We start from the raw sequence: 23,745 nt of genomic DNA on the forward strand, positions 1-23,745 counted from the left end.
TATGTAATTAATAAATTAAATAATAAATAAATTTTATTAAATTTCTGATTTTTGAAAGTTCAAATCTTTGGTCTTAGTTTTGAATTAGGCTCTTACTTTCGAAATTTTCCCTAAACATAATTGATTGTCGAGTGAACTAATGTAGATCTCTCTCCATTCTTTATCAGGGGTTTGGTCTCTGGCTCTCAATAACATTTTTTTTCTTTCATTTTTATTTATTTTAAATTTCAAATCTTAAAATTCTCCCCCACTTTCACCTATTTGAAATCCGATTCACATCATCACCAACCTATTCATCATCAATAATTCAAGATTTTAATATTATGAAGAATAAGAAATGATCAATATGAGAAAGCCACGGGTTATGATTTCATCAAACCATCGACTATGTTTCTCAATTATGTAGTCATCTCTAATTAATTTTTCCAAGTTTAAAAGCTAGAACTTTAATTTTTCAATGATTTTATAATTAATGTTCTGTGATGCCACTACCTTGCCGCTTTTTACTTCTACTTACTCGCTTAATTTTAAAAGCTGCTCAATGCTTACTTATTTTTTAATTAATTATTAATCCACACAGAGTTAAAAAAAAAAAAATTCAATTATTTCTTCCCCTTTTTTTTTTGGACTCAAGACACAATGTTTATTCAAGGCACCCCTTGCATTCATATAGTATATTCTTGCTTTGAAGTGGAAGTGGAACCTGGGTGTTTACAATTTAGCATGTCAAAAAATTCTTGAACACAACAAGATTCAAATTACAATGATAAAGAATAAGTTTGAAGTTAACATCCAAACTGCAAAAATACACAAGCTACTCTATACTAAATGAATTGGCACGAACTACTGTAATTTCACAGCAAGTTGCGAACTGAGGTATCCATGACTCCATCGGCAGTGTGCTCATCCGTAGACACAATGCTAAAAAGAGAAACTGTTATATCGGCTTATTAATTACAAAATGAATTCTATTCAACACACTTGAACTATTGATTCCAGTGGATTCCACTATACAAGGAGCTTAAAGAAGCGTCAACAGAGGAAGCAAGAAAGAAAATCATTGAGAGAATATGTGAAGGTTTGGTCTTGTTGGATGAGGCTTTTATCAAATGTAGCAAAGGGAAACCCTTAATATCGGTTACCTTGATATTGCACTAGGTTCCTACATGGGATGGCTTAAAGCGACAGAGGAAATAAATGGCAGGAAATTTCTTGATCAACACAAGACCCCGAGCTTGGACAATGGGCGGAGAAATTTTGTTCACATGATGCTTTTAAAGAAGTCGTGCCAAAGACTCAGAAGCTAATGGAAATTAATAAAATGGTCCAAGGCAGGGAAAAACAGCTTCTGTTTGATAACGCATAAGATGATTATAGCTGTTTCTTGGAATGTTTTTTTTGAAGAGTTTTCTTTGTGAAAGATAATCTCTAGCATATAAACTACTGAACTGTTACATTATGGAAAACCTAATGTACCCATTAAGCCAAAGTCAGGGTTGAAGCAGTCGAGGGTCGGTGCATTCTGCTGAAGTTCTAGAAGAACATCAAGTTCGTCCTCTTCTGGGAGTGTCATACTTGTGACTGAAAAACATGAACTTAGAGGACTTGGTTGGGTTGTGCAGATTTGATTCTCTGTCCATTCCACACTAGTATTGGAACGATCATTTTCAGTGGTAGAGAGCTCAAATTCAGTACCATACTGATCAAACGACAATGGAATCTGTCTGGCCTGCTCAAATCCATGTATCTCATCAACTTGATAATCAAATAAGCAAGGCGTTTCCATGGTTTGATTAAGAGATGACATCTCATCGCCAGCGAGTTCAAATCCAGGATCACACTGATCAAATGACAATGGAATTTGTCTGGCCTGCTCAAATCCATGTATCTCATCAAATTTATAATCGAAGTAGCAAGGTATTTCCATGGTTGGATTAGAAGACGATGTCTCTTGAAATATGGGCGGTTCAATCCAAAAGGAATTATCACTGTTATCAATGCAATTCTGTTGAAATCCTGTACTGTAAGGAGTATGACCAGCAGAGTATGGCATATGCAAACTTTGGGTCGTGGAGAAAGATGCTGCATTTGAAGATTGTAGCCGCAAGGAACATGGCAAGTATTGTTCTGGCTGAAAACCCTATTTTAAATTTAACAAGGAATTATATTTCAGTTTTAAAGCAAGGACATATAAATCAATCAAAAAAAGCTAATTGTTTTACATACCAGTTGTGACATAGGTGCAGAAGAAACCACAGGTCCCAAATGCATACCTTCAACATTGTTCGGAAAGCCACCAAAATAGCCCTGGAAGTTTATGTGATAAATAAGATTTAAGAAAAATTCGAATAGTGGTGAAAAATAAGCAGCCTAATGTGTAATAACAACATAAATGGACAATGCCCTTACTGGAGTAGAAGACACAATATTCCCAGGCAACTGATTTCCAAAACCAAGCATGCCAGCATTAAAATATGAGCTCAGATTTTGTGAACTTTTTGGAGGCCAAGCATTAGGAGGAATGCCCCCACTCAACAGGTTGCCAAGTTCAGACGCTGGATGGGAGAAGGAATAATCAGCTTCTTCAAAAGAGTTTGTTATCATGATTAAAAATTAATTCAAACAACAAAGCCATATCTATCCATGAATAAATACAGAAGCAGACCAGTATATGAATACCAGGAAGAACATAATGAAACGTGAATAAAAAGGGCTAGTCCAATCAAAATTAAAAAAAAAAAAAAAATCATGAAAATACCTGAACCTGTTTCTTGATCTTTGGTCTTAATCTCCTTTATCCGTTTCTTGACTTGATCTAATTTGTTCTCAAGCTTTTTCAGAAAATCTTCTACAACCCCATCATCACCTCCCAAAACCTGCTTCTTCTTACAACCATGATCATTATTGTTATGTTTTCGCTTCTTGTTATTAAGGCAGTCTTTTTTGAACAAGTCGATCACATCCTGTACATCGCTGCGATTCTCGGGCCACGTTTCTATCTTCCCATCAGGGCCTAAGATCACAGCACAAGCCTTGACATCACACAAAACAGATAATTCCATTGTCTTCTTCTTTATACATTCTTTTCTTGCCAAGAATGCCTTCTTCTTGGCCTTCAACTCATCTTTCTTGAAGCTTTTTGTTTGAGGCCTGGAATGATTGTCTGATCCACCATCATCATCCCCCATGATTGTGATCTTTTTTGAATGTGAAGTATTTATATTTCAAGATTCAGACTAAAATCGTGAATTATTACAGTGAGAAGAGAATCAGAAGGAGAGAAATCAAGATTGAGATGAGAGTAATGGAATTGAAACAGAGAGAAATCAAGATGAGACTAGAGTAATTGAAACCGAGAGGTAATTGAAACTGAGAGAAATCAAGACCGAGAGGAGCATCAAGAAAAGATCCGTTGTGTTTAGGCGGGAATTTGAATTACTTGGAGCGCTAGTTTTAACTTACCGTTGGAGTTTTGTTTAATTATCGAGGAAATATCCGGGTCGGGTGGGTGTTTAATTCAAGGCGTCCGAAGGGTATTTATGTAAATTCGTCGCGTGTATTTAGCTTAGGGTTTTATTTTGCAAACAATTTGAAGATGAATCAATTTGAAGCTGAGACCGGAAACGGATGATTCAAACAAGTCGACAATGGCGAAGGAAGCATGAGATGGGATGGGAAGGAACTGTAATTACGAAAGCAACTCCAGGGCCTTCACCATTTTCAAATGAATTTTTTTTTTAAGGTATAACATGTGTTGCTCGATCAAACTTTTAAAAAAAAATCTTTATATTTTTACTCTCCATATGGACTAGTTCTGAAATTTAATTCAGTAAAAAGAATTTTGGATATTAATGCAACTTTTGCTGAGATCGCTGGTTGAACGTAGAATTCATTTGTAGATTTGATTTTTTATTTAGTTGTAAAATTAAAATAACATCTTTGTAGTTGTTGCTCTGTTTTGCCTTTTATTTTGATGTTCTTCTAAATCTCCTTTTAATAATGTCGTTTTGGCACCTATCAATGGATATGACGCTCTTTGAGCTTTTGTGCTTGATTCCTGTATTTTTTTCAATGTAGCAATTTCGATGTTTAATGTACAGGGAAAAATGATACCTTTTTATGAATTGTCGGAATACAAATGGTTAGGATTCCAAGTACACATGCTTTGTGACAAATATATTGGGTTGGTATCCTGCTGCATTTCCTATGTGATTTATATTATTGCAGAATCGAATTGCAAAGACTCGAATATATCCAGATCGCACCAGGAAAAGCTTCGGATGTCTCTAGTCAACGTGAAGCTGGGCGTACAAAAAATGTATCTTTGGTACTGGCCCTACTGGGTTGGTAGGTGGAAGAAAAACTCTCTTTTTATTTGTCTATTTTTGCTCACTTTAATTTCATATTCCTGTTAACATAATCTTTTTGATGATGTTTTCTTGAATTGCTGCACTACGAGAATGGCATCTTTTATGCTAGTATTTTTTTAGAAAAAACGCTTCTTGTACTCTAGTGTACACCCCTTTCACATGAGAGGGGGCCCACATTGATTAAAAAATTCGTGGGCCCCCTCAAATGTGAGGGGGCTGTATAACTCTAGTGTACATGTAGCATTTCTCATTTTTTTTATTTGACTCAAGACACTTCTTTCTTTCGAATACGGATAATTCGAATTTGGTCAATATGAATTTTCGTGTCCAAACCTTTTTATGGCTTTTCTTGAAAGCTTTCTGTATTATCCTGGCAGTCCAAATTTCTAACCATAGCATTAGATGATCTTGGTTTATTTGTTATTGCCTCCAAACTCTCAGAACAATGGTTGGCATGCCCTGTTAGTTAGTTGATGCTAGTTGGATTTTGTATTTGAAAATCAGATTTACAAAATATTGTGCTTTCTAATTCTTTTGAAAATGTGTGGCCTTGATGTTGTTTTCCTAGTGTATTGTAACTGATCAGAAATAGTTTGTACACATTTATTATTATTATTATTTATTTATTTATTTATTTATTTATTTATTTTTTATTTTTATTTTTATTTTTCTGTAGTATCCTGTGACTTAAGCTTTTGAGCCTTACCATGGTAGAGAAGTGAGCAGTGTGGGCATGTTTCTTCAATGAAGTCCAAATCTGTATGTACTTCTGTTATCAATATCCTTTTATGTTATCTTTGTGCACTTTTGCAGGACTTGACCTTCACTGAAATAGTTAGGCCAAATGGTTTTCTGACAAGAAAGCAGTGTTTTGCTAAGAGATTATTTTTCATTTTCTCCTTACCATAGTTAGGAGAGGGTGGATTGTTTGTTTGATAGTTAAAAGTAATTTTCTTACATTTTTATCTTGCGGGGATTAGAGAGATGAAGGATATTGATCCTTTAACCGTTGCCCTTGGTTGTGGAAACAACTATTCTTGACCAATCATGACAATGTGAATTGGTTATACTAGTGGGAGTTGGGGTGCTATTTGTGTCGGTTTTGTTGCAAATTTGTATGAAACTAACAATAGAGAACACAAGTGAGACACTAATCCTGGTAAGACTTGAGTTTTAATGACAAATCCTCTAGCCGTAAAAATAAGGGCACCGCATTTTCATTTCCCAGTTGTCAACTTTACCACATCTTGATTTAGTGGAAAGATGTTATTTTAATTTGACAACTAAACTTGAAAAAATTAAAGAGCCAAATGCATTGCCCTTAAAAGAGCTCTTCTAGTCATCACTACACTGCTTGTTATATACTGGTGTGTCTCAAGCCATGAATATTGCTTGATCACCAAAGCATTAATTGAAGGAAACTTGCTTTAGAAGAAATAGAATCACTTTTCAACCTCCTAACTGTTAACATTTTAGTAAGTAGTCTGAGTGTGTGCTTTCCTGCCAATTTAAATTGCAGCTAAGCCACAATCATCCCGAAGGTTTTAAAAGTCCCAGTTTGGTATTTTTATATAGAACAACTGAACAGGGAAACAACTAATCAGTTTCTTTTGATTGGTACATTTTATTTAATAATGAGGTCTCATGGAAAATCTTTGGGAAAAAAGGTGATTGGGCCTGTCTGGGAGAAATTAAAAGCTAAAAAGTGACCGTTGGCAGCAATTTTCCTACCGATGCAGCCCACAATTTTTGACTGCCTGTGTGTGAGGTGGGACTGCAGCTTGGACCAACGGCTCTATTTTGGCTGAAAATCTGGTGAAAAAGCACAGCCAGACAGGCTCTCTCTCTCTCTCTCTCTCTCTCTCTCTCTCTCTCTCTCTCTATATATATATATATATATATATATATATATTTATTTATTTATTTTATTATTATTATTTTTTTTCCATAGAATTTCTGGAAACATTGCATTGTTTGTACTACAATGCATTCTTTCCGCAAAAACACTTAAACTTGGTGCTGGTGAATCCTGAAAGGCTACTGTTCTGAAAAAACAAAACAATGCCTTGTTAGCTATGTGAACGAGAATTTTCTACCAATGACGTTTCTGATTTGTGCTTCACAGATTATTTTCTTTGGTATCTTTTTTTCTTTTTCCAGAAAATAATTGCGTTCGGTCTACATGTGAGCGATTTCATCATTTCCTTCTTGTAAAATCTAAGCAACAAGATGCAGCTGTCCCTCCACTTGAAGAAACTCTCTGGAAGATAACAGAGCCTGATCCTGAACTTATTTCTCAAAATAAAGCTGTTTATAGATTAATTTCATAGATGCTTCGAACTGAAAGAGAATTTGAATGTTATTTTGGCCGATCATCATAATTATTTTTTGTATGCAACCAAATTCTACAGAAGTAGTGGTTTTTCTTACTCAGTTTATTCTGTAGCTTAAGTTGTCTCAAATATTATTAATAGAGAAACCAACTGGATCAAGTGAGGAAGGAGTTGGCGAAGGTACTGATGTGCAAGACACTGAATTCACTTCTTGAGTAAAGTTGAGAAAATGGGGGATTTGGATCCTGTTCAAGATTTTGAAGCCATGATGTCTCAAAGAGATAGTACAGAATAGGTTAATAAAGCAATTCAAGATATGAAAAATCACCCAGGAAATTGCCTAGACACTAAAAGCCTACTTGTAAATGATGATTCAATTTATCACATATTGTTTGGTTCAATATATGACTAGATAATCAGTATTTTATCTTTATTGGCGTGTAACTTTCAATCTTGAATATTTTATTCACACTTGTTGGCCCATTCCCCTTCCTCAATGTTATTTTACATCTCTTGTTGACTGCACAACGTCATAGTAGGAAGAACAGTGGAAGTGTTGTTTTAGGAGTTATTAATGATGAAGTTCTCGTGTTATTCTCTAACAATTTCTGCAGCTCTGCCAGATTCAAATTACAGTTGTATTCAGGGAAATATGTTGACTGTATTTTTTATCCTTGTGATTAAGCATACTATTTCAACTATATATTGGTTCTTATCCAAGAAATGTAAGTTGGTTAGCTATGAAAACAAATTTGTGAAATTCAAGCAACCTTTCCCCAAATTGACATGAGAAATGTAAACCGGTTAGCTATGAGAAACAAATAGCTGAAATTCAGTGACTTATTTTTTTTTACTTTTTCCCCCCAAATTTGCATGAGAAATTTGTGCTCTGAACTTGTAGTATTTATGTTGACTCTTTTTGCACACTACTTTGAAACAACTGTCAACAGGAACCCAAACAATTCAATGATTTCCTGCACCATCTTGTCAAATTCTGCCAAGAGAAAGACCTCAAAAGATTCGGTGAATATCTTGCATCACTAGAAATTACACTGATAAGCAAGAAAGAAGCACCTGACAGGTCGGTTATTACAAAGTTTGTCCTACAATTCTTCATGGCCTTCATTTTTTACTTTTATTCTCACCTCGTAATTTTAGCATAATGCTTATTGTTGGTGCATATATCCTTGCTATCCAAACAGTGAGTCTCCCAGGATGATGCCTGAAGCTTTATTGTTAAAAGGGAGCCAAAAGCCGAGCAAGGATTGTGAGAATTGACCTGGTGGCCTCTAGTTTGGCATGGTCACGAGAAATTCACTCAGATATTTTGATGATATATTTTCTACTCGTGTCTTTGATATGTATAACTTCAACAGGAATCACGCCAAACAATGGATTTGAAACTTGTCCATTCTGAAAAGTTGCACATATTTTTCAAGCTTAATCTTTCAATTGGCAATGAAAGAAAACTTGATGTTAATGTAAAATGATGTTTCAATGAATTATTGGGTAGACGGTAAGTTGTACAACCAATTTTGGACGTTGGATCTCAACTTCTTTCAGAGAGTCTCTATTTTAATTCTTGGAGGGTGTAGACTTGCAGTACTACGTAAATTGTGTAATGCAGTATGGAAGAAATGCTTCATTTTTTACTTCTTCTCATTTTGAGTGTTGGAATGTTTAGTATTAATATCATTCTGGGATCCATTTATGGATTTTATGTTGTTTGAGCTTCTATACTAGATTCCTGCGTGTGACTTGTTGCTCCCACATGGCCGTTATTTGGAAAATTCATTGTTCAAGACTAAAGATAGAGAGGAAGCTGGAAACATTAGTTTGTACAGAGGTCCAATTTTTTTCTTTCTTGAGGGGTAGTACAGGGGATGGAAGATACCGGTCCTTGAATTCTTAACCTTGGTTGTAGACACAACAATTCTTGACCAACCAAGACAAGGTGAATTGGTTATACTCTTGATAGTTGGGATGCTAGCTGTGTAGGTTTTGTTGCGAATTGGTACGAATATAGGACAATAGAGAACACAAGTGACAAATTATTCCCCTTGTGTGGTGAAACAAAAGTTTTAATTAAAAATCTTCTAGTTGTAACAATACTGTTCATTTTCAAGTTATCAACTTAACCACATCTTGTTTTGCTATCAACCTTATGGCTGCGGTAGTTGATTCTTGTGGTTCATTTAGAGGGTTTTCCCTTCAATTGCTCAGATAGTCATCATTTTCAAGTTTTTTGCTAAACTGTATATTGTGGACGTCTTCTTGGATAACAAAGATAGGCAATTTTCTTGAAAAGGTTTTTCGGTCTTTGCTTTTCAGAGAGATTACAAAACTTGGATTAATAGTTACAAATGTCTAGTTGAAATTAATGTTTGACTATGATTGAATTTATAAATCATTTATATAATTGATGGTCAAAATGAAGGCTAAACTTTCATTTGGCTCTTACACTAGGGATTTGATATATGAGATGGTGGTCCAACTCTTCTATAGACTATATGTATAGAAAATGGCTATCAGAATTAATACGGATGGCATTTGACAGCAATCTGTAGGATATATATATATATATATATTAAAATAGACAGACAAACCAGAGGAATTGCTGATGGCGGTCTACCTTTCTGAGATTTTTATGCAGCAAGATTCTAATGCTGATATACCCAAGAGTGTGGAGAGATTGGTGCTAATTTGGCGGGCCTATTACCTGCCTATTAGTGTTGGAACGGATGGATAAATATGTGATTTCTAGTTTTGTAGGCCTTTCGGCTGAGTGGTGCTTGTTTGATGAAGCAGGCTCGTGGGCCATGAACAAGCCTGCGAAAGATTAGTATTTGAAGGCGCACTTTAGAAGTCTTCACGTCTCTCTCTAATTTTTTCTTATTTTACCCATCTCGAAATGAGACTCATTCTGATCACTGAGCTAGTGAAGTCTTGTTATTATTATTTGAGTTAGTTTTGTCTACTTCTTAATCACACATATTTCAAAAATATTACTTTCTAATTTTTAAAAAAATTTATTCTTTAAAAATTTACATCAAACAGCCTTTAATATTTTACTATTAGTGAATTTTATGTGCCGGGGTTAATAACACCTTTGGTCAATGAGCTTTCAATAAAATCTCAATTTGATCATTCAACTTTAATTTGTCTCAATTAAATAATTAAATTTCAATTTACTTTCAATATTAATCATTCCGTTAGCCCCCAAACCCTTTGTTGTTATATTGATTAAAATCGACCTGCGATTGGTAATATTTTGTTTGTGTGTGTGTATTAATTAATTAATTAAGCAATTATTTAATCAATCAATTAGATTTTAATACATATTTTATCAACTTTTATTAAAATTTGATTTAAAAAAAAACATTTTATCAAAAGTTTTGTGAAACAATCGCTTACTTGAGTCATTCGTAATAATACGAGGCATTTTTAGAAACCTTTTCGTTTCGTTTGGAAGAGACGAATAAGACCAATTTCCTAGAAGTGTAAAAATGTTAAGGATTACTTGTCAATTTTATAAAATATATAGTTTTAAGCACAAAATTATCCATAATTTCACGTTGACCAGTTTCTAAGTAACATAATAACACTCTCTCCACTTAATTGACATTTTTTATTTAAGTAACGTCGTTGAATAGTAAAACATTAAATCTATGAAGAAAAGAAAAGAAATAGGAATTTCTTGTTTCGCGTCAAAATTGGACGGTGGAAGCGTAGCCAACAGCCACAATTACACAAGAAAACAAAATTCAATTGCAAAGCACAAAACAAGCTGGAAATACACAGTTAATCCCACGCTTTGTGTTGTCATTGAGAAGTCGAGACGAAATTTATTATCCTCTTAAATATTTTTTTAAATGCAATTTCGATATTTCGTTACATCATATCTTATTACCAAATAAAAATAGACCGTAAAGTGTAATATATCAAGATGTTGAAAAATACGTAGCATTCAAAGGTGATGTGATAAAGGACAACGAGTTTGAAACAACATATTTGAGTTTAGAAACCATTTATTGGAATGAGAAAATTGCAACATGAATTTCTTATTTATTATTTTTATTGCAAGTTGGTCTTAAATTTTTTATTCATTATGCAAAATTATCCTTTATGTTCATGTTAGATACCACTGCCCAAAGCTAAAGATCGTGGTGGCACTCCCTCTCCACACCAATATGAAAAACATTGGAGATCCAAATATTAATCATTGAGAAGACTTGTTGGAAATGGCCGGTTGGTTGGTCCAACCAAGAAAGGCATGGGAGTCTTTAGGCATAGTCTTCTTTGAATAATGAGACCTCGATCCCGAAGCCTTTTGAGTATCTTTCTGATAGGCATTTCTATTCGTTGCAGATAGATCTTGCCCAAAGTTCCCCTCAATTTTTTTTTTTTTACTATCTTCGTAAAACTAGAAAGTATTAGAAAAGTGTTCCGTAACCATCATATATTTTTTGCGAAGTATTAAATAATGGGTTTTTTATCCAACATATAAAAGAAAAAAAATAGTTGGGAACTGAAATTGATTATTTACATACATACCCATACTATTATTACATAAAACTAAAGGTTGATTGAGCCACAAAAGCAATGCATTGCTTATTTCTTCTTCAAGAATGGCAATAAAATCATAATTGGTCTAGAATACTAGTGAAACATCTTTTTCATTTTAGATGTTCCCATCTTTTGTCCACTAAATGGTAGTTGGCTTAAAATTAATTAATTTTAACTTAATTTATATTACTAATAAAATTTTGTTTTTCAAATTTTCGACTTAGACGTCTTCCTCGAATAAATCTCCAGTCATTACAAAATTCTCTTGAAGTGGATAGTACGTAAAGTTATTGGTTTGAACATAGAAGCCCTGTTGTTACAAAATTCAACTTTAAGGAAAGGTCATGGTTGGATGCGACAAAAAGTCATGAGGGATTATATGGACTACCGCTCTCTTAAAGAGATATTACACAAGTTAGCGATTTGGATACAGAAGTCGAGTTGTTACGACGAAGAACTAGCTTTAAGGGATGATAAGGACATTGATATTGTAAGCCTAAAAGTACAGCAACAGGGAAAACTTCACAGATGTTATACAGAGACAGTCACATGGGGGTGGGCCGCATGTGGATATTTTACAATTAATCTGCAAGTACAGATTTTCTTAACAGAATTGGTATAGAAAGACACTTATCTTCCCGTGATTTGCTATTGTCAAAAGCTGTTTTTAACAATAGTCAATTACAGAAAGACAACTATTTTTTTGTCCAAATTCTGTAAAAAAAAATCTGTACTTGTAGCATTGTTCAATATTTTATGGGTGTGGGCCCCACTGCAATGTGTATTCTGTAAAACATCTGCATGAAATCTCCTGTAAGTATAGCACGGTTCTTTCAATTTTATTCAACAGGATAACTATATTTTAATTTGTTTTGAATTGATAACTACATCCAATTCTACCACTTAGATTAATGGAAATTGATGACATGATAGTTAATAAAATACATTCCTACATAAATGAACAGACATCACGAAGAAGAAGAAAGGACATATACACAAAGTCTCAAGAGAGAGACCCAGAAACTTCCACACACAAGACCACATGAAGAGTCAAGAGAGAAAAATGAAAAATATTTCTCAATCCATATATATATAGATGGATTATCACCGTTGATTTTAGGTTAGGAGATCAAAGTGTCCAGAGTAGCACATGTATTTCATAAGTCTTGGGCCGAGTCGTAGCCTACTTCACATTGAGTTATTAGGCAATGGCGTAGGTAGTATTTGGTGGGTTAAGTAATTTCATCCTTGTCCAATTGAAATGGACCAATAAATCAAATGGCATCATAGCCCAATAAAGTTCGATCGTCATTCTCCTTTGGTTTACAGTCGTTTCAGCTTTTCTTTTGATAGACTTATTCTTCTTCTAACTCGGATGCATATATAGAGGTATTCTTTCGTGGAGAAGTTCTCACCTTTTGGGAATGATGGGCTCAAGGAAATAATTTATCTGAATTAATATGAGGATGATCGACACTGGTGAAAATTTGGTTTCCAATGTTTTTTTCTTGGGGAAGATGAGAAGGGCCAGTTTACCTATTTTAATGTAACTTGATTTGCGAATGGATAGAACCTTCATTCATGAAATTCGATAAAGTGATCACTCTTCCCCTTTAGAGCGGAGTTTCGCCTTTATCCTTGGCCAGCCACAGTCTCTGGTTTTTATACCATTTATCTTATTGGTTGTGCTTGTTTTCGATATTCGCTAAAACATGATCTAGCCAGATTATCTTGTAGTTAACCAAAACTGGTAATGGACGAGCTCACTTTCAAAGGAGTTAAAAGTGTTTGTAGAGTGAATTCTGTAGACATTTCACAAAAAATACCATGGAACATAACTTGTCGATTTATAACGAAGTAAGCTGCATTCCACAGGTGCTTTCTGGGCATCCCATTGGAGCCCCCAGTCTACAATTGTGGGATCCAATGACATCTATGATGAGATAAGGTCCTCTCAATAGGGACCCAAAGTTTTGATCTCTACTTCATTACAAGGGAGATTGACCTTCGAAAACACTTAAAACTCCGATGTTAGAGTTATAGTATCTCCCTATTGCGTTGTTATACTACGAATCATTATTGCTCCTCATTCCTTTATTTCAAAAAATTCATATTTTCTCATTGGGCTGCATCATTTTGCATCTCGTCAAAGTGTAAGCAGTGATGAGACGAATGCAAATGGCATCTCACTTGTCGCAGTTCTTGTTGTGGTTCAATATGACTACATGAATAGGGGTAACTCCTTTGCCCAACCAGCCTTGGTGGTTTACAACTTATGCTTTAGAGTATGTCGATGATCTTGTTGACATTTTTGACCTAGCCATTGGACTGGGTATAATATGGTGTGGAGAAGTCTCTAGGATGTGGAGCTCCTCACAATGGTATTAATTTTTTCCCAATAAATTAAATTCTAATTATAGACACGTTTTATCTGAGGAATGCAAAAATGACAATACTATGTTCTTCCATACGAATTTCTAGGTGTTTTCCTCAGTGATCTTAGTAAGGGGATCGACCTTTACTCACTTGGTGAATAATCTAGGGCCAGGGTTAATGCTTTACTCCATCCTTGCCCTAGGACAAAGGTCCAATGAAATCGATGTCCCACTTGGGAAAAGGCCCAGGGCTCTTCATTAGAGTTAAAACATGGGCATGAAATTTTGGGACATTGGTGAACTACTAGGATACCACATTTTCACACAAAATTAAATAACTTTAGCACATAAAAACAAAGTCAATAAACAATTCCCATTAACTTCCAGCACATGGGTCTACAGTGATATAAAAACTCAAAAAATTCCGACTGTATCAATGTTCAATAGTCAAAAATGTTATTAAAATATTCCAAAATAATAACATAACCAATTTTTTATGAAAAGGACCTAGAAATCTGCACCATTTTGACCAACTCACTATTTGATAATCACGTGTAGTAAGAAATTGGCAGAATTGATCTTTGCCAAACTTAATAGTACAACAGTAGCCTTATTTCACGTAAGTGGGCCCTTGAGTTCAAGGAAAAAAAAGCCTCTCGTTTTTTTTGCTTTTTTTTTTTAATTATTACTCTCTACAGTTTGTCTTCAACCGGGTCATTTTGGCCCGATTTCAACCTAAGGAAAAACCCAACGGTCTCTCTACCTTCCGGACACCAAAAATTATATTTCAAATCCTAGAAATATTAGAAATCTGATTTCCTAATGATTCTTATCCTTATTTCCATAAAAAAAACTATGAAATAAGATTTTGAAATCTTTGGAAAAATTGCAGAGAATTTGCCGAGCAAGGCAGAGGCAAATATGGCCTTATACCTGCTGTTAGACTTTACCTTGATCTATCATGTGTCGATAAACAAGCAACATATAGATCAAATGTGAAAAATAAATAACAGAAACTAACATCCAGCCATTGATCTTCAAAATACCAAATTTCAGATTGTGTTTGGTGGTTCCAAGTCTTCAAGACCTCTCTGCGATGGTGCAATTTCATGAAAGTCTCGACTTGGGGACCAATAGCGCTACTTCCCCTTATAAATTCCTTCCCATCAAAGGAGTTACGAAATATGAACGATTAGAGAAAATGGACGGTTATGAGATGGTGTTTAAATGATGGACCATTAAAAAATGCAAAATGTTTACATGTTTTGGATAGAAAAAAGTATAATTCTATACAAAAACCGAAAGGGGTTTCACAACTTGAGAATTGGAGAAAATTAAATCTAAGAAAAGGAAGAAATCAAGGGTTTGAAGCATTGATTTGGGCAAGAAGAGAATCTTAGTGTAAGATTCATCAAATTCTCTATATCTTAATTAACAACCTGGTGATGTACTAAATTATTATTCTTTGTTTTTCTTCATCCATTATGCATAGCTAAATTTTTTGTTAGAGCGAACAATATAATTTATCCCTTTAATTCAATTTTCAATATTTTAGTTTTCAATTTCATACGTGTTGATTTTATTTATTGTGCTTATTGCTCTAATTACATGGCCAATAATTCATTGATCTTGTGAATTTATAATCAGTCAAGAAGTGAGTTATAGGTTTAGACCACGTAGTAAAATTCAAGTAGTACAGAAATGTAAAATTTGGGAACTAGTATAAAAGTGTTAAGATACATTCCAATCAATGCGGCTGTTATATAAATTCTTAGCAATTTGATGGGTTTAAGTAAGGTGTATTCGAATTCACATAAAGATATGAAATTGACCTAGTTAGATAGAATCAAATTGAACTCGGCAGAAGTAAATTGAATACATTATAGGAATTCGATAAAACACTACACTATGTTATGAATCTTGATTAGAGAATTAAAGGTGAATAATATATTAAATTGTGTGCCCTAATATTCCTTTTATATTCGAATAGCATTCAAGTTAGTTAGTATGATTAAGATCGACAACCACCAATCATAAATCGTTTTCATCAAATAGAAATAGAAATAGTAAATTAGGAATAAATAATGGTCTCTGTGGGAATGATTATCTAGACTCAAAGGTCTGTTATATTATTTGTTCCATATCGTACACTTGCGAGAGAAAAAGTACATGAAGTTTTTTGCATCATTGTCAGGGACTTATTTACATTTAATTTTAGTTTATTCTACTTTGACTTATAGATAAAATGATGTCCGTTGTATGCTATGATCTAAATGTGACAATCTTGAACAGTTTGATCCAAAAATAGAACGCACCTTTAGACAAAGACATAAGGAACACAAACAAAAATAGAAATATCAGATGGCAAAAAAATAGAATATTTTGAGGTTGTCAAATTGCACAATAAGTTGCCAAGATGGCAGAACCACCAATTTAACATCGCAAACAAGTTGAGGTAGATGAAGGAGACTTGACAATTTCAATGTTCTTTAACTCCTATAATAGCGTCTGAGCACTCCAGTATTATATATCCAAATCTCGGGTAGAAAACTTTTAGATAAAGGCTGAACTGATTAGCTTGACCAGTAATACACTCCAGTTCTACGGGTTACCTTATGGAAAACCAAATACATCTCAAAATTTATTTGAGAGAATAAGACCTCTTAACAATTATTAGCTAGGTTGATTATTAGAGATTGAAGCAATAAAAATCTGGAGAACCCTTATTTGTTGAAATATTAACTTGCATATAGTGAAATATCAACAAAATTTGAGAGTGAAAGAAAGAGTAGGTCAGCCTTAGAAGGAGCGCCTTGAGTGAGTAATTGAAAAATAATTTTGAGAGTGTCCATCTCACGAGAAAAGAGAGAAATAATTGACCATTGAGGGTCACGATGGGTCCAACTTTAAAAAGGGTATGTGACTAAATTGATTATGCACATATACACATTGGTTGAACATTAGACAAGTTAAAATATGTTTTTGCAGCAAACTTTAGAAGTTTTTTTTGGTGAATTACTTGAGCAGTTTCAAATCCCAAGGCAAATACGTCGTGCTATTTAACTTGTTAATTGTTGTTTACATGTTTGTTGGGTAGATAAACTTGCTCGAGACAAACAAGAGTTTAGGTTTAAGGATATTTGATAAGTGTGTTTAACACACTTAATTATGCTTTTAATCTTGATAGATTATAATATATTTGAGGGAATTTCTTCCGAATTATGTAAAATAATGTGATTTGTAAAAAAAATGTTTGAAGTTGAGCGTAATTGATGCAAAAATGGTGATTTTGAGCATAATTGGAGATTAATTCGGGCTCTTGAAGATCATTTGGGATTGGGATTAATCAACCGGAAGAAGATATTGGAGCAATTGGATGAATTCATAAGATTAAGCACAATAAATTGACAATTGAAAAGTTTGGGGGGATCAAAATAGAAGTTTTGGAAAGTTGGAGGATTAAACTAAAAAAGTGGAAATTAGGTTGCAGGTGGTCCTCGATTTGCAAACTAGTGGCCCACGACGCTCCCATGGCTAGTGATTTTACTTGTATGTCTCAGGTAGGCCACGTGTTTGGGCGTTTTAACATTTTTTTAATTTTCTTCTAGTCTTTTGAGTTTCTTTTGGATGAAAACTCTTCTAAAAAGTAGAATACCATATAAAGACCAAAAGGGGAATGAGAAAAAGAGTTCCATAACTTAAGAATTAGGGTGTGTTTGATTACGTTTATTTTCCATGAAAAATATCAGTTTTTCACCCAAATTCCTATTTAGAGTGTTTGATTGCTATTTTTTTCCATGAAAAACATTTTCCATCTTTTGAAAATATGCCTAATTTTTCTTGTTTTTAGGGAAAACATTTTCCTTGGATAGAGGTAGTTTTTATTTTCCACAAAAGATGGAAAATATTTTCATTTCTAAGTAATATTTTTCATACCAATCAAACACACTCTTAGAGAAAAACACATTGATAAAACAAAAAAAATCAAGGATTTGAAGCATTAATTTGGACAAGAAGTGCAAGATTCATTTTCTTTACATCTTAATTAAAAAGCCAATGATGTACTCAACTATTATTCTTTGTTTTTCTTCAACTATTTTGCATAGCTAAACCTTTTGTTTGGGTGAACAAGGTAATTTATTAAGGATCTTTAATTCAATTTTTAATGTTCTAGTTCTCAATTTCATATGTGTTGATTTTATTTATAGTGTTTAATGCTTTAATTACTTGGAAGATAATTCACCGAATTTATAATGAGTCGAGAGGTGAATTATAGGTTTAGACCACGTAGTAAAATTCAGGAACTAATATAAAAGTGTTAAGATTATAATCAATGTGGTTGTTACATAAATTCTTAGCAATTTAATGCGTTTAACTAAGGTTATTTGGATTCACATAGAGATATGAAATTGATTTAATTAAATAGAATCTATTTGAATTCGAGAGAGGTAAATTGAATAAGTTAGATGTATTTGACCGTACACTATATTATATTATGAATTTTGATCAGAGAATTAAAGGTCATCGAAAAATATAATTATGTACCCTAATATTCCTTTCATCTTCAAAAACCTAATTCAATTATTGTGCACGTTCTAACAACATTCAAGTTCGTTAGTATAATTTAGATCAACAATCAACAATCATAAATTGTTTTCAAAGAATAGAAGTAGAAATAATAAACTACGAATAAAAATAATAGTCTTTGTGGAAATGATTATCTGGACTCAATGGTTTGTTATACTACTTGTCTGATATCATATACCTACAATAGGAAAAACACAACTATATATGATGATTTATACTCTCAGTGGGGCTTCTAAACCACATCACTTTTTTTTTTTGGCTCTTCTTCTTCTACTGTAGGCTTCGTTAGGTGCTCTAGAGGCAAATGTTTCATCAATTTAGAATCAAAACAGCCGTTTAGATTTAAATATGGATTTTCCATAATTGATGTCCTTGTGCAGGACCTGTATAAACTAACACACTTCAATTTACTTTAAGGAGGTAATCACTTTCTTCAAATATATGTCTATCGTCTATTCGCAGACCACAAAGCTTCCATTAAATTGTTTCCCCCAAAGATCATGAGCAAAATGTCTCGCATCTGATGTATGTTCTCTGTTTGACCTGTCAACATGCAATTTCAGTGTTGGGATTTCCACAGGTTCTCTGTGTAGAATCTGCTATAGGTGATGCACAAACTCTACAACAAAGTTTTCTAAGGCATGCATTTTAATTGAAGCTCATGACTTAAAGTTGATTTTAAATTGGTTAAATTGGTTGTAGCTTTCTAGAAGGGTACCTCATTTTTGCACCATGTAAGGCCTTACTTAGTGGGTGGGTTGGTAAATTCCATTAGTGGTAACCATACTTTCAAATGATATCAATCAGGTAATTTTACCTTAATTTGATTTAAATTGGGTAACTTCATCCAATTTTGCCGCTTGAATGAATGGAAATTGATGACATGATAGTAAATGTATGATGTTTATCATTTATTTTACTAGTACTTATTCTACATTAACAACTAACAATTGAGTATGATAACTGTTGACTTCAAAAAATAGAAATTATTTTCGTAAGCTAAAGGTAGAGTTTTTTTTGCCACAATTTTGGTAGAGTTTTTCCTCTTTTAAGGGATGTGGGCATCTTTTTAAGCAAATTGCTTATAGAAATAAGAAATACGGACTTTTCATAAAACTTTGGCTTAAAACCGCCCTTCAATTGGAGAATGCTATGATTTTCAAGAGTGCCAACCACCCTTAATTTTTGCCCTGATTCGAGGTGGCCTTTTTGGTGAGTTTGAAGATTGGATATTCGATTTTCAACCTTTATTTTAGCTGTGTAAATGGTCCTACGTGTTTAGGGGATTTTTGTTTATTTTAGAATTTGACACTCCTAAGCATGTTTAATGTCATGATTAGTTCCAATTTCCAAGATTCTTGTTGAGGTATGTATATTTTTGACATTTTTCAAACAATTTATTGTGTGCATGCATGTGTTAATGGCCTACGGAACTTCTGGTGGTGGAGGCCTTTAATTGCCTTCTTAGCCAAGTATTTGAATCTTGAGTGTTTCGTTTCTAAATAATACTTTGGCGGTCGAGGCATGTTTCACTTCAACTGATCCATGTAGCCATGTTGTGAATATTTAGAGACATGTGGGCATGTAATGGGTCCTTTAGGTCCTATTGGATCATAATTACTTTTAGTCCAAGGCTACTAACGAGGCACGGTAATCCGATCCACGGATACTTTTTTAATCCGAGGATGTTGATAAGGCAAAGGAATCCGATCTTAGACACTCTTTTAAGGTGGGACGATAAATGATTTATAATCTTCCAATCCTGAGAAAATTTGTTCATGCGGGTTGAAGAAGGTAAGCCCATGATATGTTTTTAGCTTAGCTCCGCTACCCATTATTTGTTTGTAGAAGATAGTGTTTCATTTCCCAAGTTGCCCTCGATTGGAGATACTCTGCTAATTGTTCGCGAAATTATTTGTTTCGATTCAAAACCCACCGTAAGTGTACGGTTCGTTAACAAGTAGCGAAATGGATTATAAGTCCAAGTATCGATCCCACGAGAATTGAATTAGTTCGAATTAATCTAATATGACTTTAACCGAAACACGACAAGCAAATTACGTTTTTGTACTTTAACTAACATAATGTAATCGTTGATGCAATTATTGACTAAGGATTATACTAAGTTCAAAGTAACTTGGATGCAATTTAACTAAAATTTTATAGAATTAATGGACGTTCTAACTCACTAGGATCACGAATCCGCAAGCAATACCCATTCAATAGTCATTTATGCAACTTTGACACACAATTCCACAAAAGATGAATAGATATTCCTATTTTAATTTAGCAATCTCTCTTGAGCAATGCCAAACCTATCCCAATATATGATTCGACTATATTTCTATGACGAATACTAATATACCGACATGCATTATAATTCACGAATATCCAATGATTCACACAAGGCATAGAGGTATATTTCTATCCTCTATCGGACCCTATGACGATTTATACTATGTCGAACCTATTTTCCTTCTTTTGAATGCATAAAATAGGTCACCACATTCATATAATCACGTGCACAATAATTATATGAAAATACAAACGAAATAAATTAATCAATTCCGGAATTGGTATTTACATACGTCAAAAATCCAAAACAACAATTAAATGTGGTATTACAAGGTTCATTAATCTCCTAGTAGTAATAAATTTAGCCTAACATGCTAAAAAGAACAAAACTCAAAAGTATTTGAAGAAACGACATCACCCGAATCAATATTCACTCCGATCTTCAATTGGCGTGATGTTTATCTCTTGTTTTCTCCCTAGTTTCTTTTTCAAAATCTACCAAAAACATGTAAAAATGGCGTCCTTCATTCTAGTCGAATTTTTGTATTTATAGGACCCTAAAATTTTGTTTCCATAAGAGTTTCGGAAGAAAAAGGAAACTAATTTTTTTTCAGATTTTTGTTCTATGCGACAGCGTAGAGTAATTCTATGCGGTCGCATAGAAGGAATTTTTCAAGCCTTTTTTTGTTTTGGTATGGTACTATGCGACGCATAGAGGATAATACTATGCGGTCGCATAGTACTATCAACTATGGAGAAATTGCGTTTTGGTCCTCCAACTTGCATCCTTCACTTCTTAGCATCTTCTCTTCATTCTTTTCATTTCATCACCCCACGATATCGTCAATTTGGTAATTGGCCTAATTGATTTCTTGATTTTTTCATCGGATCAACTTCTGGATATTTGCACTTTTGGTCCCTGAACTTTCACTTTGCGTCACTTTAGTCCTTTTTCGCATTTTTCTCCTGAATTTCACCATGTTCATCGTTGTTTCCTACAATTCACAATTGTACAAGATTAAGTCACAATTCAATCATTTTGCTCGTATTTAAGTCATGTTTGTGACCTAAATAAGTGTGTAAAAACACACTTATCAAAAGCTATTAGAGATTGGTCGACACCTAAAAGTATAACGGAAGTTAGGAGTTTTCATGGTTAGGCTAGTTTTTATAGGCGTTTTGTGAAAGATTTTAGCACTATCACCGCACCACTCGCGTATTTATAGTAGTGAGCGACATTCTCCTAGTGGGACTCAACTACCTGGATGTCCTTATCTGCTGGAGTCTTGAATAGTTAAGGAGTTGGTCAAATTCCATAATTATATGTGGGATAGAAGTATATGTTGAGTTAGAGTCCTAATTGCGTAGGAATTCTAAAGGGTCAACAATCGTAGGTTGTGAGGGAAGCATATGCTCGAGGACTTCTGATACTTGAGGACAAGTATTGCAATATGCGAAGCAGCTAGGCAGATGTGGTCGGGCATAATATCTCGAGGCCACCATATGCTCGAGGACTCCATAGCTGGAGATATAAGTTCATCTAAAATTCGTTGTCGGGATAATATAATCATCGGGCTGCTGGAAATGTCAGTATCATTAGCCCCCGTGCACATATGTTCGAAGCCTTCGCTCGAGGATATGATGCAAAGAGGCTTGAAACAAAAGCTGGAGTATTTAGCTCGAGGACATTTTTGATGACAGGTGTTCAGAAGGGTTGACGTGTACTGAGGTAAGCCCTAAATAGGAAAAGACGGTAAAAAAGTGGATGTAGGACATGTGGCCAGATCTGACGGTCGGGGTAGTGACCTTTGGACTATTCGCTCCTGTTGCCTATAAATACCCTCTCCACATTTCATTTTTCACTTTTTACTCTCAGTGAACTTCTCTTGCTAATCGTCGGGATCAGAACTTGAGTTTTTAGGCGTCGACTTTAAGGTAAGACCTCGAGTTTTTAAGTTATTCTTTAGGCACTTTTTTACCTAGGTCAGGATGTCTAGCAATAGTAGTAGTGAGTCTTCGTTATCCTCGAGGAGTACTCCCGAGAACATAGGATGCTCGATCATACCTATGGTCGTCCCAATTAATGCCCAACCTCGGGCACAAAGTATCCCGACCCCATTTAGGTACTCCCGAGGTTCCTTGTAAGTTTAAAGAACATCTAGTAATATCGATGGCTAGGGAGCACGGGCTCATGCCGAAGTGTGATATTAGGATGCCAGGGGGAGAGGATAGGATGGCCTTTGCTCGAGATGGAGAGTTCGTGATTTTTAGGGACTCAGTAAAGGGGGGATTTAGATGGCCTCCGCATCCTCTTTTTTGTGTCTTTATTGGTTGAGCATAACATGAGCCCTAGACAGCTCGTGCCAAATGGGTGGATGATGCTCACCTATTTTTTTATATCCTGTAGATACCTAGGAATTAACCCATACATCGATCTTTGTAAAATGGTCTTCGACCTGAAATAGCTACCTCAATATACTTTTTTTGCCTACCTTTCATCCCAAGGAGGCTTTAGATTATCGAGGATGCCCAGTTCATTGAAAGGATGTAAAGAAAAGTGGTTTTATGTCGTACCTCAGGATAGTGACCTTCCTTTTAGTCCTAGGTGGGTTTTGCCCGACACTCCCAGGTTTTGTGAAGGCCAGACCTACTTTGAGTCTTTAGAAAGGCATAGGATGATGTTAGAGAACCTTGAGCCTCTTGTATATGATATAGATGACATCCTTGGGAATGATGTTCTTGATCTCGCGGATGTGAAAGGCACTGAGGGTAGGGATCATTTTTTTGCCTTATTCCTTATTAGTCAGTTTTTGAACGTATAATTATGCTCATGTCAATGACTTGTTTTTTGCAGAGATGACTTTTGATCTTTTAGCCCTCAAACAGACTGTGAACAAAAAGTCGAAGGCCCCTCAAGCTCGACCTCCAGGTCAGAAAAGAGCTCGAGATTCAGGCCCTAAGAATATTAGGAGTGGGCTAGGCGAACCTTCTGCCCGGGGACAATCCCCGACCATATAGGCCAATGAAACTCCAACTGCCCCTCCTCGATCACGCCCTCAGCCAAGGAGTACCCCTGAGGTTGTTGACCTCGAGGATGAGGTCCCTCCTATGCCTTCATTCCAAAATCAAGATCCTGATTGGTGTTCAGCATCGTGGACAAACATCGAAAGGACCTCGGCTTTAATGAGGTACGAAGGCTCTTGAATCTCTTACATTGAA

At 34.7% G+C, this 23,745-nt stretch overlaps 2 protein-coding genes across 5 annotated transcripts; one reads left to right on the top strand and one right to left on the bottom strand.

Moving 5' to 3' along the window:
• Positions 1-1,135: 1,135 nt before the first annotated feature.
• Positions 1,136-3,386, bottom strand: LOC111406134. Its single transcript, XM_023035352.1, has 4 exons — positions 2,759-3,386; positions 2,410-2,555; positions 2,227-2,307; positions 1,136-2,140 (listed from the first exon to the last, which is right to left on the bottom strand). The coding sequence occupies exons 1-4, from the start codon at positions 3,186-3,188 to the stop codon at positions 1,457-1,459; spliced, it is 1,341 nt and encodes a 446-aa protein (XP_022891120.1). The 5' UTR covers positions 3,189-3,386; the 3' UTR covers positions 1,136-1,456.
• A 181-nt stretch (positions 3,387-3,567) lies between these two features.
• On the top strand, positions 3,568-8,408 carry LOC111406137 (ATP-dependent DNA helicase 2 subunit KU80-like). 4 transcript variants are annotated; one of them, XR_002704941.1, is made up of 5 exons: positions 3,568-3,742; positions 4,228-4,347; positions 5,047-5,129; positions 7,654-7,784; positions 7,906-8,408. XR_002704941.1 is itself a non-coding variant. In XM_023035358.1 (3 exons), exons 1-3 carry the CDS (start codon positions 3,725-3,727, stop codon positions 7,979-7,981), a joined length of 225 nt encoding a protein of 74 aa, XP_022891126.1. In that variant the 5' UTR covers positions 3,572-3,724; the 3' UTR covers positions 7,982-8,408. The 4 variants fall into 4 exon arrangements, 1 of the variants encoding a protein (XP_022891126.1); XR_002704942.1 differs by lacking the exon at positions 5,047-5,129 and having other exon boundaries at positions 3,570-3,742; XM_023035358.1 differs by lacking the exons at positions 4,228-4,347; positions 5,047-5,129 and having other exon boundaries at positions 3,572-3,742.
• Positions 8,409-23,745: the final 15,337 nt, after the last annotated feature.

This window comes from Olea europaea, chromosome 12, assembly GCF_002742605.1.
Source record: "Olea europaea var. sylvestris chromosome 12, O_europaea_v1, whole genome shotgun sequence".
NCBI lineage: Eukaryota > Viridiplantae > Streptophyta > Magnoliopsida > Lamiales > Oleaceae > Olea > Olea europaea.